The 17578-nt window shown below is 39.4% G+C and overlaps 1 protein-coding gene across 1 annotated transcript in view; it reads right to left on the bottom strand.

Annotated features, from left to right (window-relative positions):
* The window catches only part of LOC124616263 (putative phosphoenolpyruvate synthase), a 317495-nt gene that overhangs the window by 259087 nt on the left and 40830 nt on the right, over positions 1–17578 (bottom strand). Inside the window, exons 5-6 of the mRNA XM_047144567.1 lie at positions 12315–12380; positions 9941–10051 (exon numbers count right to left, since the gene is read on the bottom strand). Of these exons, the coding sequence (XP_047000523.1) occupies positions 9941–10051; positions 12315–12380 (177 nt within the window). The remainder of the gene's footprint in view (positions 1–9940; positions 10052–12314; positions 12381–17578) is intronic.

Raw genomic sequence — 17578 nt, 5'->3', positions numbered from 1 at the left:
CCCATGGTCTGGATTGTCAAAGTACTATTGGATTCAAAAGCATCACTGTGCCAGTTGTATGCCAAACAATGGAAATTCTAGGTAAGAATATCAACAATGTAAGGAAAAGATAGATTGCTACTAAGTATAAAGATGACACATGAAGTTACACACAGGCACAATTAAATTAGCTTTTGGCCACAGCCTTTGTCAAAAAAAGAAAGAAAAAGAGAAACATTCAGTCAAGCAAGCACACCTCACACACTTTTGACCTCTATCTCTGACAGCCTGGATTGGCATTTTGGTCTGAGCTGCCACAGATGGTGGAGTTGTGTGTGTGAGATGTGCTTGCTTGTGTGAATGAATGTGTATGTGTTTCTCTTTCTGCTTCTGACAAAGGCTGTAACCAAAAGCAAACGCAAACTGTGTCAATGGCAAGCATGGCCAAGTTCAGTTGTCTGTTTGCAAAAGAGCAAGTTCCAACAAGCACTCTGTGTGTAATGTAAATGCAATTTTTTCAAAGCCCAACACTACAGAGCAATATGTAATGAAATAAGTATGTGAGGACTGTGGTAGGGAATGTGAATAGTTGACTTAGGTTGATTGGGAGAAGTTTAGGAAAGTGTGGTTCTTCTGTAAAGAAGACAGCATTTAGTATGCTTGTGTGACCTATTCTTGAGTAGTGCTTGAGTGTTTGGGGTCTGCACCAGGTTGGATCCAAGTAAGAAATGGAAGCAAAACAGAGGCAGGCTGCTAAATTTCTTACTGGTAGATTCAAATAACAAGCAAGTGTTTCAGAGCTGCTTCGGGGGCTCAAATGGGAATCCCTGGAAGGAAGGTGATGATCTTTTTGAAGAACACTATTGAGAAAATTTAGAGAACCAGCATTTGAAGCTGACTGCAGAGCAATTGTCCTGTCATCAACATACATTTCATGTAAGGACCATAAAGACAAGATACAAGAAATTACGGCCTATATGGAGGCAGACACACAGTTGTTTTTCCCTCACTCTATCTGTGAGTGGAACAGCAAAAGAAACGGCTAATAGTGGTACAGGGCACCCTCTGCCAAGCACCACACAGTGCCTTGTGAAGTATGCATGTAGATGTGGTGATGTGGCTGTAGTGATTCTACAGTTGATCAGTGCAAATCAACTGAAACAGCAAGGAAGGCACACACTTATTCCATCCAGTGCCACACTTATAAATTGTTTGTCACTTTGCAGATTGCTACAGCCAAAATACATATTCAATTTGGCATTGCTGTGTCCATGACCTCTTTTGAACAGAGACACATATGAACTGTAAGGTAAGCCAAAGCTATGTGGATATGACATTCCTATAATAAGCATTTGCAGCCTACCTGCCACATTTCATAATCTTATAAAAACAGTTTTGAGCCCACATGAAAGTGAAAATTTTTTGGTATTGACTCATTTGAGCTGTTTAATTTGCACACCCAAGAACTGTTAACTCCTCTATGCCTGCTGCCAGGGTACCTGAATTTTGTGCTGAATTTAGTGACTTTTTCAAGGTGTGCTAGGCAAAGCTAATAGTTTCAAGGATCACATTACCATGAAAGACAATTAGCAGCCATAGTTTTGCTGAGTGTGACCATCCCTCATGCTGTTAGAGATCAAGTGGCTTAGGAACTCTCATCCTGGCAGAACAATGGTGTGGTTTCCCTGGTAGTAGTCAGTCAGTGGGAATCTGCTTTGGTGATTATTATGAAACCATCAGGAAAATTATGCTTATGTGTAGATTTCAAGGCAAAGGTAAATCCACAGACCATGACTGACTCTTTTCCTTTACTATGGCCTGAGGAGTTCATGAACAAGCTAACTGCCATTGCTTCTTTTCCAAGATGGATCTTCACAACACTTATTTGCAGCTTCCCTTGGATGAACAGTAGCAATGGCCTTTTGTTATAAACATCCACATGGAGTATTCAACTTTTTGGGATTGTCCTTTGGTAGTGCAACTGCACCTGCATTTTTTCAGAATTACTTACAACAGTTGACTGCTGCAGTTCCTATTTGTACAACATCATAGTTGAAGGTTGTACTCTCAATGTACATCTTTCTAATTTCAGGAAATTATTTCAGCTACTCTTAGATGCTGGGTTAAAGTGTTATAAGACCAAGTGCTCCTAGTAATATTTGGGACATGTTATCAACAGTCAGAGTATCCACTGCTCACAGGAACACTTAACTGCCATCAGGGACCTTCCAGCTCATCAAAACGTCAATGAGCTTGGATAAACTCACTTATTATATTCGTTTCATCCCATACACTGTGGAGATTTCAGCTCCACTTCATCATCTTCGATGAAAAAATGTTCCGTTTGAGTAGACTAGGGAGTGTCAAACTGCATTTCGGAAACTGAAGGATGCTTTACTAAGTGATTGGTACATTTTAATCCCAATAAATCAGTCATGCTAGCAGTTGACACATCCTCTTAAAGGACTGGTACTGTTCTCTCATGCATAGTTCATCATTAGACAGGCCAATAGGCTATCTTCCTGTATTAAAAATATGGTTTGCGCTGCTGTGCTTCTGACTGACAGTAACATTCAAAGTGCATTTACACTCAATATTCTCACAATATATCTATTATTTTTATGTAATTAAGGCTTAAAAATCATTAAATATCAAGATTTGGTCAAATGATCAAAAATGCTTCGTTATTGGCTGCTGCTCTGGTGATTTCACAAACTAGGAGTAAGTCAAAGTTATATGAGTGTTACAGGAGTGTCAGCCAAAATTATTTTCTGCAAGCAATTTAGCTATTTAGTAATGGAAAATGCAGTTACAATTTTTAAGTAAGAATAGGAAAGAATTTTGCGAACCCTGATAATGAAAACCTTGGGAAAGTTGATGCACTCATGTTCCATCACTTTTAGAGCAGCAATCTGTGCAATGTAGGACATTCTTTTCCCTGCTCCCTGCAGCACCATTAAACTCGCTCAAAGCTAAGGAACTGTAGAACTTTTCCAAATGGGTCACAGTATTATAATTAGATTGTCAGTCATGAGCTATGACCCGTGGGATGTTAGTCTGAGAAATGGGCAACAGAGGATAAATGCATTTACTTTGTGAACAAAAAATTGACTTTTTTGGAAAAGTATTGCTAATGATGAGGTACCACCATGCACCCACAGAACAACAAGGTTTATGACAGAGAGATTTTCTATACAGAGAGATATAAAGGTTGTACAGTATGCAGGTAACTTAGATGTAAGATCTATGATGTTTGTAAGTGTAAACTAATGGCAGTATCTGAAGCAGACTTACTTTATCTTTATGTAACATGGGAGCAAGCTTTAGTCCTCTTTTTCTTGTCCTTCCACTCCCAGTCATGCAATAGCAAATTTATGGTGGAGCTCTTGCATGGATGCAACTCTCATGACACTGCCTCAGTTGCTGCATCCTCCACACCAGTCAGCTCTTCTACCACAGAACTCTTAAGTTTAATTTGCATGATTTGGTCTTATTCAGAGTTTTTAGCAGACACAAACAGGATCTGTTTTGAACGAGTCAAAAGACATTCCAAACCTTGTCTGCACACAATAAAATGTGGCTGCAGTTCACCAGGCAAAGCTTCAGATCCTACCAAATCAATTTGATACCTGTCATAAGAGACCAGCAGTGTATCACATTGATCATACAGATGAATAGTCCACCTGGATCTGGACATGCATCTCTACTGAGTGTCTGTTGTTCATGCATTAAAACCAGCAGATGCTCCTCAGTGTCTCCAGTTTTGTGAGTGGTTGTTCACTCAGATAACAATCAGTGGCTTGGACTGAATCTGTTCTTTAGGTCTGATGAAGCCTGGTTTCACCTGAGTGGTTATGTCAACTGTTGGAAACACAGGTTCTGGGCTATGAAGATTCCACATAACTTCCAAGAAACACCACTGCAAGATCAGAAAGTTGGGGTTTGGTGTGCAGTGTCTGCATGCTACATTATTGTCCCATCTTCTTTCATCAGATGCTGACTTCAGTATGTTTTATTGCCAGAATTTCGAAAGCATTTGTAACAGCATTAATGGAGGACGAAAAGACTTACAGTTACTTCCAACAGGATGGAGCAACTCCACTTACAGCTGGCAGAACCCTGGAGCACATTTACACAATCTTCACTTCTGGCAGGATTGTTAGCAGAGGTCAATCTGGTCACAGCCCTAGTTGGCTACCCAGGTCATGTGATCAACATTGTGCAATTACTTTGTGTGGGGAGCCCCCAAGTTTCAGTTATATTGCAACAACTCTCAAAGTCTTCAAGAACTGCAGCAGAACCTTTTTGATAAGATTGCAGCAATTCCAGCTGTCCAGCTTCAACCAACCTTCAGCAATTTGTTGACCAGAGACCAAAAATGCCAAGAGATGAATGGTGATCACACTCAACATTTGCTATAGTCAGGTTAGTACTGTTTTCCTTCCTCTGCTGTGTTTCTTCATACTCTAGAACTCTGTTCTTTGGGCAACTTTTATTTGCTCCATCCTGTATGTTGTACAGGGGCCCACTGAACTGCCTAAGTGCCTTAAAAGTCAGCTTCATTTTTGTGGGCTACTTGATCCTGCTACGGGTTTTTCGTTTGTAGAATCAGGGCCCATGAGGACTCTGCAGCCTCAGCTGCCTTTGCCTCCCACAGGTCCTGCACCACCAGTGCCGAGCATGGAGTCAATGGATGTTGATGCAGTGCTGTTACCATCACTACAGCACTAGCAGCCCTAGCCCTGCTGCCCTCCAGTTGACCACCGTAGACCTTCCAACCCCTGCTGTGCCTTCACCAATGGAGAGAGATGCTCCATCTCTGTGTGTAGGTGCACACCCTATGGCTGGTTTTTCAGCTGATGTTTCCAGACAGGTGAATGGGATGTGGGTAGGAACTTGCCATCAGCTGAAGTTCTGGCTCCTGCCTCATCAGTGGTACCTGGACCTACCTGTTGCCTCCCCACCCCCCACCCCCCACCCCCTTCCATCAGCACACCAGTACATGACAATGGCAAGAAGGTTGGGAGGGGGGGGGGGGGGGGATGTACTTATCTACTTATCACACCAAGCCAGTCCATGTTTACAAGTTGGCAGCAACCATGCCACTGCACCGCCAATCTGTGCCCAGCTCCTCGACACACCCTCCTCAGCCCACACTGTCTGTGGTGCCATGGATTCAACTTAAAAGACACTGTTCATCGCACCATGCAGTTTATTTTAGTTCAGTTCTGTCTGTTCCCCTCTAGTAGTTGTGTTCCTATTGTGGATATATGGACTCGAAGTCTTGCACTGTTTATTTATCTGAGTTTTGCTACTGGAATTTAAGTAAAAGAAATTCATCAAACACTACATGGGCATCTTATTATTTTGCTCTCTGTCATAGAACCCACCAACTCTTTGGCAGCCACCAGCAGGACAACCAAACACCTACATAGATCCACATGCATCAACACACTGTAATGACACCATCAAAATTGTTAACATTTTGGAGAATAACCTGTCAGTTTTTCTAAATAGCTTTGGAAAATGGTAGGTGCAGTAGCAACTCCAAATGGTAAGTGGAAACGGAAATGAGCATTTGGCGTAATTGGCGGGGGGCCCCTTGCGGGGCAGGTCCAGCCACCTTGGTGCAGGTCTTATTACATTCGATGCCACATTGGGCGACCTGTGTGCTGATCGGTGTGAAATGATGATGAAGACAACACAATACCCAGTCCCTGAACGGAGAAAATCCCCGACCCAGCCAGGAATCGAACCCGGGCCTGTAGGATGGCAATCTGTCATGCTGACCACTCAGCTGGGGCGGACAATGGTAAGTAATTGTACCTGTGATCCATCATCAAATGACAGTTGTAGATATACAGCCTTTAGATATATCTTTGGAAAATAGTGGCCCCCAGCCAGTTTAGTTAACAAAACCTTTGGGTGACGCATAGGATAGTGATCAATGTTGGACTGAACATTTATACTGAGCTTAAAATCACCACAAATGCTTATGGACATGTTAGGTTTTTAAAGAACAAGCATAAGCATTGCCCATTGATGGTGGAAGTTGGAGAAATGATGCCTGTTCCTAAAGGCAGGCGAGCTCTGCTTGAACAGCCTCTGACTGCAAACAGTAACTGGTGCGCTCTACAAAATTTTGGCACCTCTCAAGGCTTCATAGAGATGTGAGCAGTAAAATTACATGCACAGCTGATCGTTGGTTCAAAAATCTCCTTGAATGAATTGCACAGAATGTCAAGTTAGGAAAAGGCAGTGTTTCAGACACTAAATTAAACTGCTCCACTAAATTGCAACCAAAACTGGTAGAGGCATCTAAGCCAAAAAGTTTGTGGAGCACACAACTAAGAGGGTTAGTACACATCCAATATTTTTGTATTCAGCTGCCAGTGACAGTTCTCCAATGACCGAAATGGTCTTGCAGCAGTGACGCATGCCTGGTGTTGGGCCCTTCACAGCAAAGGAGAGCCAAGGTGCTGATATTGGTCCTAATATGCATCAGATCTAATGTAAGCTTCCACAGTGGCAGGGGAACCATCTGCTCTGCAGCCATGATGCCTTGGACTGTCCATGAAACACGAATGAATGTGCGGCTGGTGGGGGCTTGTTGATACACAGCTGCAAGGTGATGCGACTTGCGCAGGCTCAACAGTCCAGTGCACAGTGTGTACAGCTGATTCTGGAAAGCCTGTTGCCACAGTCAGGAAAAGACTGAATTTTTTTTTACTTGCATGAAGCATGTCACAACACCAAGGAGTAAGGATGTTTCTGGACTGCCTGGTTAATGCTATCAAAAAGTCACTCAAAGCAAAGGGAAGAGTAGAACAACTGAAGTACTTAAGTCTCTCACAAGATGATGGCAAGATGGATGTACATGAACTAAGGTGTGACTTATAAGCAGAAAAAGAAGATGATGTAATCAGCAGCTGACTGTTGCTTATGATGGTGATAAGCTACTGTGGATATTGTAGTTTCATTTATGAAAACATGCTGAGCATCAGAAGCAACATTGAAAGATTTACCGATGTCAAGTGCTTCACCAATATTAGGGTCAGATGTGGCCAAAGCTTTTGAGGGAAAAGTGCACAATCACAGCCTGAATCAATGATTCTGCATACAAAACTTTTTAGTTCTGACACATGAAACTTCACTTGCACACAAGGCCCTGAAAGTCAGCAGTCCACATAAGACTTCTTCATGTTGTTTACGATAACGAATAAACTGTAGCCTAGCCACAAGAAGATCTCTTTAATTACTATATTTCGTTAATAGAGTGCAGAGATCACTGAAAGCCAAAGCACTAGGGTCTGAAAGTGGTTGCAATTTCTGTGCCAATTCATATAAATTACCAATAGAAGACAAGCATAATACACTCTGCTGCCTGTTGGAAATGCTGTAAGCAAAACAGTACAGTTCAGAATGACAGAGGTAGCTCTCCAAAGACCATCGATTGCAGTGACCAGAGCTAGGGGCCTATCCATGACTACCAGTTGACATTGTTATTGCTGCTGGGATAAGAAATGCATGAGAGCCACATGCAAGTCTTCATGTTGCTGTAATAGATCCTGATACTATCCCTGTTGTAGTAACAGCTTTTGCTGCCAAAGTTCTAGAAACTTGGGGATCCTGACACTGGGTGCAAACTTGTTGCTGAAAGCATGGTAGAGTAAGACCTCATTGTCACTCTTCTGACTTGAATGCATAATCTATAAACAATGCTAATTTCTATATGTCTGCCATTTTGTCAGCAGCTGTGGGTGATCTGAATTGTTAAATTCTCCTGAAATATCAGGAATGCCGAGATCTATTGTATTTTTTTTTTTTTTTTTTTGAGGAAATTGGATAATTTCTTTTATTTTGTCCATTTCAGTCTCATTAATATTTAATTTTTGTTGCAGTCATTACCGGTTTTAAGCTGACATGGACATGTCGATTCTCAAACCACACAGTTTGTTATCAACTGTAACTAGTCATAAAATATGGTGCCAAAAGGCACGAACAGCTTCTGTACAGAAAGTCAAACTGTGAGCCATAAGTATTCTCACTGATATTAGCCCATGTGTCTATTGTTGCACCTAACTGACACAACTATTCACAGTTTGACTTTTTGTACAGGTGCTATTTGTGCCTTTTGGAACCATAATGCATGACCAGTTAAGGTTAATAACAAGGTGTGTGGTTTGAGAATAGGTGTACAAGCCTGAAACCAGTAATCACTGCAGTGAAAATTGTATATTAATGTAGCTGAGACACATGAAATAAAAAAAATTCCAATTCCCTCAGTACTGAACAGCTGCACACTTACCATCCAAAGTAATCATGCCTCAAATCAGCAAATCTTTTACTGATTACCAGTTTTGACAGACCTATGCTATCACCATTGGGTCTCGTAACATATTAACAGAAGTTCATGATTTTTACAAATTTACATGTCACATAGTAATGGTGTGTCATTTTACAATAAAAGGTAGCAAGAAACATTGGCATGTCAAACAGAAAATACCACAGATATAAAACATACATAATGTTGTCACCATTGTGATGGTAAGTGAATGATGTGGTAGGATATCAGCACAACATTATGTATGTTTTATATTTGTCATGTTTTCTGTTTGACATGCTGATGTTGCTTGCTACTTTTTACTGTAAAATGATGCAACATCACTATGTACCAGGCAAGTTTGTAAAGATCACGAACTTCTATTAATACATTACAAGATCTGATAATGACAGGATAGATATATCAAAACTGGTAATCATTAAAAGATTTATAAGTGATCTTGGCATACCTGGTATTTTAGAATAATAAAGCCAAGTTAATAAGAGCAGAACTCTGAATAAAAGCCAATAAGGGAACAAGAGAGGCCAGGTACAATGCAGAATGAGCAGAACGATGTGGTTGATAGTAGCTCATTCCACAGACTGTATCTTACTGAATCACAGTTCCCTGCTTTGTCTCATTGCTACAAGCAGCTTGGCCTGTGTAACATGACTTATATGCCCCTGGCAGTGATCGTCAACTGTGATCTGTAGCACTTCTGAGCCATTACGGATATTGCCCATTGGGAGGACATTGAAGGATTGTCTAAGGATATTGGTCAACCTTTTAAGAAATCACATTTAAAGCAAAATTAAGTGAGAAGAGCTTGCCAGTTGCATCTATAAAATGATTTCAAGGGTCACCTACCTCATGGGACATTGAGATATGTGTTTAGAACAAGTATGTAATTGATCTGTTGCATATTGTAAGTAAGTAACATGTAGATGTAGTTGTATGCTGAGGATGTGACTAGCACCTGCACAGAGAGGCATGAAAGGGGAGGGTTATGGTAGAGGATAGATGGCGGAAATGCTGAGGAAATAGTCTGGGAAACGATGATGAATCTGGAGCCCAGTGAGAGAAAGAGATAAAAAAAGATTTGAACAAGTTAGGAAGCAGCATAAAAGTAAGAAGGGAGAGTAAGGCTGGCATGCGGATAGGAGGAAAAAATAGAGTTAGAACTCGAAAGAGGGTTGTGGAAGATGGAAAAATGAGGAGTAACAGATGAAGAGGTCTGGAGAGTTGCAGAAATGAAATACATGTTGCAGGGATAACTCTGACCTATGCAGTTCATAAACAGTGAGAGAGGGGATCCAGATGATATGGGTTGTGAATCAATTCTTAGAGCTGACCACATTTTGTTGGACAACATGTTCTGCAACAGCATGATCTAACTGGCTCGTATTCATAAGCTGGCAGTCACCTTTAATCTGGGCAAATATTTTGTTCAGTACCATAACGATTTACAGTGCTGTATAGTGGATGGAGCAAAATTGATCGATGTGGCTGCTTCGCAGTCAAATATGGCTGGGCTCAAATAAGATATAATATGTGTGTACTTGGAACAGGCTGTTTTTCTTTAATTCACAGTTAAAATTTGATTAATTCTTCAAAGCTGAATCGATTTTATTTACTCACAGCATGCTCAGCCAGTCCCCACTTCTCCAAGGCTCCCTGGCAACAGCTTCAGCAAGCATCTTAGTTGATATATCTCCTGGAAGTTCAAAGGGGTTGCTGCATGCTTTCCACCTACAAAAATGATTAGCAAAGCAATACTAACAAACACTATTGTACCATTTTAAGTTATGTATCAGAAGAAAGATGTAAACTCCTTAACATTCCACAAATATGTCACTTCAAAGGTAAACAAATCATTGTCAAGACAGCAAACAAAGTATGTTCATATTCAATGAATGTGAACTAGATCTGATTTAAAATCTTATTAGAAAGTTGTGTGCAGCTGCATGTTCATGCCCCAGTTGTTGTGAGTAATGTGTTTTGTTGTTATACATTACTCATTGGTGTTACGCATTATGGAAAATACATTGGGAGTGTTAAGGTTACATATCTAGGTGTAATGCTGCAAAGTGATATGAAATGAAACAAACATGTAAGGTTGGAATTAGGGGAGCTGGATAATTAGGGGAAGTGGATGGTCAATTTCAGTTCTTTGGAGGAATTCTAGGAAAATATAGCTCACGTATAAAAGAGACCACAAATAGAACTCTGGTACAACATACCCTTGAGGACTGCTCAAGTGTTTGGAATCCTCGCCAGGTCCGGTTAAAGGAAACCGTCACAGAAATTCAGAAGCACGCTGCTACATTTGTTACCAGTAGGTTCGATCAACACACATGTATTACAGAGATGCACTGTGAACACATTCTTTTCATGAAACAGTACTGAGAGAATGTAGAGGATTTGCGGTTACCTGCAGAATAATTCTATCACCCCCCAATTTACATTTTGTGAAAGGACCACACATATGGGATAAGAGAGATTAGGGGATATGAACAGTCTTTTCCTCTCACTCCGTTTGTGAGTGGAACAGGAAACGGAATGACTAGCTATGGTAAAATGTACCCTCTGCCATGCACAATACAGTGGCTTGGAACATATGTACATAGATGTACATATAGATGGCCCTCCTGAAACTATGGATTCCATACTCACAAGATAGTTACTAGATCATCATTAATGCAAACAGCAATACTGTGGAACAATAAATCACTGTCTTGATAGGCCAGGATTCTGCTACTGCTGTATTCCAACACATCCTGGTAATTGTTTCTCCCTCTTGTGCAATGCACAGCACAATCTTGTCACAAACAAACAACATTTAAATGCCATTTCTGAATAAGAAACCTACTGTGTACGCTCTCCTTATATCCTGTATGTAAATGATGTGCTGCCACTTATATTCTGCAGTTGTGCTGAATAATTTGCATATGCAAGCATGTAGTACACTTAGACCCAATTTGATCTCTGTTGCATGCCATCTTCATGACGTCTCAGTTTTGAAGGCCAGAACTGTACTCATGTACACAGTCAGTATGTAGTTGTATTTTTACTCAGGTAGTTGAAATGTACCAATATATGATTGTTAGGAGACGTTTGACATGATATGTTGACCTTAGGTGTCACATGTCAGGCTGCCACATTTACAGGCTTAAGTAATTTTTATAACAACATTATTTCAATTACCTGGTCATTTAGAATTCAATTTATTATACATACTCTGTCATTAATTTCATTACCACTTTAGCAAGAATACATATATATATGCACTGTTACTAATCGATACTTGAACATAAAACATAAGCAGTTCTCATTTTGCAATTGCTGGATGATTTTTGTACTGAAATTAGCATTCTGTTTGTAGTTGAGTAAGAAACTCACAGAAATGTTAGGAACATTTTTCAACTAATAATCTTCATGATACGGAATTTTATAAAAAAAATTGCTAGCAAACATATTCTATGACTTTCAATAGTAAAAGCCAAAACATTTATGTCACAAAGTGAGGGAAATGAAATAATGTGTAACTGAATGATGACAGTCTGTGTATGCTAGCAAGATTTTGATTGTAATCCATACAATCTCTGTTTCTAATATGGATGATGTAGGCAGTAATTGTTCAAAAATATATAAGGAGTGGCAAATCAGCCATGGTGGTCTCAGTTTCCCAACAGTTTTGTGACCCAGTTTCATTACAGTATTATGCAATAAACACGTGTCAGCCTGAGTTTCTTGAAATTTCTCTTAGCAATACCAAATCAATATCTACAGTATCAAGAAATCAGCAAATTTTGGTGGAGCAGATAACTCACAAATTCTTTTACAGCTATTGCAGCATTCAAGATTGCCGAGAAATGAAGATGAGTATTTGTCAATTAATTGTTATACCTTGATATATTTCATAATGAACATGTTTTGTGAAAAACTGACACATTCCATATCATGAATAAAATTAACTTAGCATAGTTGTCAAGATTTGAACATTTATACTTACAGCAGGTGAAAACGTACATGTTCTGCACTGTCTTCATTTTGCATCAATTTCCCATGGACACCTTGCCTGTAGTGACGATAACAGTGTTCATAATAAGAAATTATATGTATCTATGGAAACAATCATTAAATCTGTAAATTGAATTCTGAGTGAATTAGGTGATTTAAGGGAATAATAAATTGCTTTCACTACAGAATAATCTTTCCATAGTCAACACAAATATTTGAGATATCATGTGTTCAGTGACTAACCCAAGTAAAAATATATCTTACATATCATATTTCACAATATTCATTATGATAGTATGACACATATTTCCAACAAAAGAACAGAATGTCAAGTTTGAAAATATGTAGCTGTATATGATATCTTCATATGCGTTATGCGTTGGTGGATCACAATAATTTTCTGCAATGTGTGTATTTACCATATCTTGTATGGTTCATGCAGGATCAGTGAGCAGACATTGTTTGTTAACATTATCAATTTCTCTGAGTCTTTGATGTAATTTCTTTAATAGTTCATGATTCTGAAGCAGTTACAGTTTACCAATTTCAACTCTGTGTTCTTGCTATACATGTGTTATGCCTCTCTGAATGGATATTTTGTGGATAATAGTTCATACATCACACCAATATCATTACTAAGGAGTAGCAGCAAGGTGAATCAATAATGAAATGCTAATCAACATATGAGATTTGAAAATCTGTGAAGTCATAAGATAAAAAGGCAATTAATACACCAAAATTATGTACAAAGATTTTGCTAATTTTTCTTGTTCATTAATGACTTTTCTGATTATCAATTTTCACACTTTTGTCAACTACTACTGCTAATATGTGTACGAGGTGTGACAGTAAAGTAATGACACTGATTTTCTTTGCAAGATGTGGCAACCCTGCAGGCTTGTGTAGGCACAATATCTTTGACCTTGGTCTATAAGCTGCTTCTAGTCCAAGCAGCACATCGATGTAACTGCTCAGTCGTGAGTTGTGCTGTAATAAGTTAACACGTGTTTGTGTCTCTTGTCACAAAAATGGAACCGCATAGTATTGCGCAACGGTATGGCATTTCTTTTTGTATTAAATTGGGTGAAAACTTGACGACAACTTAATGGTAAGCTTCAGAAGGCTTTTGGAAGAGCTCAAGTTTTACGTTGGCATAAAATGTTTAGTGAAGGCAGAATGAATATTGAAGACAAAGACCACAGTGGACGACCATCAACCTTACGGACAGATGTCAACTTGGCCAGGGTGTGTGAACTCGTACGATCTGATTGAAGATTATCTGTGAAAATGATTGCAGAACAACTGAACATCAATCAAGAAATGGTTTATCTAATAATAACTGAAGATCTTGGTATGAGAAAGATTTGTGCAAAAATGGTCCCCAAAAATTTCACACCACGACAGCAAGAAACATGGAAAAATGTGGCAGCCGATCTGTTAGAGCAAACATAAATCAATCCAAAATTGTTGAGCCGTGTTATGACTGGTGATGAAATTTGGTTTTTTCAGTACGATCCAGAGAAAAAAGGCCAAAGTTCTCAGTGGTGCTCAAAGTCAAAAGTGAAATGTATGCTTGTGTGCTTCTTTGATACCAAGGGAATTGTTCATAGAGAGTGGATGCATCCTGGGAAAACAGTTAACCAATATTACTACAAAGAAATTTTAGAAAGACTTTCTAAAAGAGTTCTTCGTGTCCTTACCAACATTGCTGATAATTGGATTCTGCATCACGATAATGCACCATCCCATATTGCTCTGTGAGTACAGCAATTTTTAAACTCAAAACAAATTTCAGTACTACCACAGCCACCTTATTCCCCAGATATCGCTCCATGCCACTTTTTTCTATTTCCAAGAGTCAAAACGGCAGTCAAGGGACACCATTTTCAAACAACACAAGATGTCCAAAAAGCTGTGACGAGGGTCTTGGAGGATATTACAGAAGATGAGTTCCAGAAATGTTACCATCAATGGCAGAAGTGCTGTAAAAAGTGTGTGCAATCAGAAGGGAACTACTTTGAAGGAGACAACAAAGCAACATTTTCTTTTTTTTTTTTTTTTTTTTTTCATGTCTGTCTCATTACTTTATTGTCACACCTCATATATGGCTCTCCTCTTATTGTTGTGAAGAGTCCTGTAACACACAGCCTTCATTCCTTTCATTAATAAGTTTCTGTCCTACTAAAAGTTCAGCAGCACATTGTGTTCTTCCCAAACAGAATAAGGTGACAAATGTTGTCACTAACACTAGACTTTGTGTAAGAGGAGGGGACATTACTTCACAAAATTATACACTGTATGTATCTTGAAGTTTTCCTTGTGAAATGAGTATTCCATCAGATTTAAAGATTGAAGACAGATGATGTTGACTCCTTGCCTCTACATTTCCGATGACTATTTGCATCTGTAATCTATGTAACTAAGACTACTGCTGTAACAATAAACTCCAGTCATAAAAGTAATGTGAAATTGGCTTCCTGGTTACCTGTAAAATATAAAGGTAAGAAGTAACCATTACCTGGCTACAAATGCAGTTTAAATGATGGTTGAGAACATCAAAAAACAGATAATATTACAGTAACTTTCGAGGGACAAGTGTTTGTGGTCTCAGATATTTAATCTGAGGAGATTAAATGTTTGCATTCTGTTATTAGTTAGCACTCAGCCTAAATGAGTGGAACCACATGATGTCCCTCATGACAACGGGAGACCAAAATGTGTCCACTTGCTCACACTACCACTATCGGTGATCCAGACGTATAGTCACTCTTTAAGCCTTGTCTTCTTCTATCAATTAACTTTATATCATTGTGCATAAATTATTCATTATTTCAGATAATCTTTCAAAATGGTATGTGCATGACCATGGCACACAATAACAACATTACAAATATCTTCTGTTACATTTCATTGCTTCTCACAATTAAGCCCATGTACATAAGCAATAACATCAAGCATAACAATGCAATAAACCTCTCCTGTTCATTGGTGATTCTGCACTGAAACATGTATGATTCTCAGTCATCTAAATATATGAATGTGATAGGCATTGTTTGCCCTAATAACCTACATTTGTGATGCTGTGTTAATACAATTATCACCAACCTTATATTCAGTACAGTGAACAATGTGGTGAAGACTACACTGATAAGCCAAAACACCACAACCACTGCCCACCATGACAATGAATGCCAGCTAGTGATGCTGCAGGCATGTGAGGTGCGAAGGAAATTATATAAGTGGAGCAGAAATGAATGAGGAATAATTTCAGTGACAATATGGGGCACAAAAGGTGAAATCATGGCCATAATCAACTTTAAAAAGTGGCAAAACGTTACTGTCTACTGTGCAGGAACAAGCACCTTGCAAATAGTGAAGCAGGTTCATATGCTATTGTCATGAGCACCAGGTTGAAGACTGATGAAACCATGAGAAGGCAACAACATGTTGGACATCTATACCTCCTCAGTAACAGATCTGACAACAGATTACAATGCTTGTCCCACCACAAGCTTTTCAGAGCACACCATTAAGCACACATTGTTGAACATGGGGGTCCACAGCAGATAATTCCTATGTGTTTCCATTTTGATGCACGAACATCATCAATTGCAACTGCAGTGGGCACGGGAACATTGAGATGAGACTGTGGTGTCTCATTATGACATCATCCAAGAGAAAAAGGTACTCAAAAACAAGCACTTCACTGTAGACACAGGTCAGTTGCAGCAGTGGGTGAGATATTCACCACCAGCCTACAATTTACTGTAACACTGTAACCTGTGAATAGACATCTGGCACCATATATAAGGAAACCTCCTGAGAAGATACCAAATCCATACTATGAACAGTCATGGTACACCAGCGCATTGTTTGGCAGATGATCATAATGTTTTGGCTCATTGTATATTCAGAATAAGGGAATATATAATACCCAACCAAATAGAGCAGAACACACCTACGTAATGTAAAACTGATCATCAGATGTCGCAAGAAGTGGACTTGCCAGTATAAAAGGAGGTAGGGAGTATTGTGTTGTCGGTGGAGAAGCAGTAACAGCAGAATGGGTTGGTCAGGAGAGATCAATGCCTTCAAATATGGATGTTACCTGAGTAATAAATCCATCAGGGAAATTTCATCCATTCTAAAGCTGACTAAATGGAGTGTTGGTGATATGGCCAAGCTGTGAAGTGGAAATGGGAAGGAAGAACCACCAGTGATGGATGGGGTCCATCAAGAATTGATCAGTATGGTTGTAAAAACATGCATGAAATCAGCAGAAGGCATCACTTCTCAGTTCCAAAGTACTACCAGCAGTCCAGCTAGCACAATGACTGTGCGTAGCAAATTAAAACGAATGGGGTTAAATGGTTGAGCGGCTCCCCATAAGCCACAAATTTCTGTTGTCAGTACTAAGAAATGCTTGAAGTCATGTAACAAGTGATGCTTCTTGGTATCAGATGAGTAGAAATGAGTAATTTAGAGTTATGGGGTGGATGCATGCAGAACATTACCTGCCATCACGTGCCGTGCCAACAGTGGAGTATGGAGGAGGTCGTGTTATGGTACAGAGATATTTTTCATAGTTATGGTGCAGTCTCCTTATTGCATTTAAGAAAATACTAAATGTGGAAGGATATGAACACATTTTACAGCATTGCATACTGTGTACAGTACAGGAAGAGTTGGGAGATGATGATTGTTTGTATCAACATACAATGCACCCTGTCATAAGGCATCATGAGTGAGGCAATGGTTTGTGGACAACAACATTCCTGAAAGGAAACGGTCTGCCTAGAGTCCAGACCTGAGGCCAATGAAACACCTCTGGGATGAATTAGAACATCAAATTCGCTCCAGATCCTAGCATCCATCATCCCTACCTTCTCTGGTTCCACATGTTGAGGATGAATGGGCTGCCATTCCTCCACAGACATTCAGACATCTCAGTGAAAGTGCACCCAGCAGAATTCAAACTGCCATAAAGGCAAAGATGGACACACCCCATATTAGTGATTTGATTTGATTTATTTCATCACATAACATACAATATTCAGATCATGTAATCTGTTGTACTGGAGACAAGTCAATATACAATTTTAGGGATTTAGTTTACAGACTTAAAAATAATGACAGTACTGTTACCAAACAATTTTCTAGCAGTACAATACTTTTACATTGTTGTACAATTTTTTTTGACAGAGATGTTAGCTGCCCTGTTTAATTTATCACCTCATCATTCATAAACCCCTCCAC

Source organism: Schistocerca americana, chromosome 5 (genome assembly GCF_021461395.2).
Source record: "Schistocerca americana isolate TAMUIC-IGC-003095 chromosome 5, iqSchAmer2.1, whole genome shotgun sequence".
In the NCBI taxonomy this organism is placed as follows: Eukaryota; Metazoa; Arthropoda; class Insecta; order Orthoptera; family Acrididae; genus Schistocerca; species Schistocerca americana.
The sequence above is the reverse complement of the archived record's forward strand: the minus strand, read 5'-3'. Positions and strand labels throughout refer to the sequence as shown.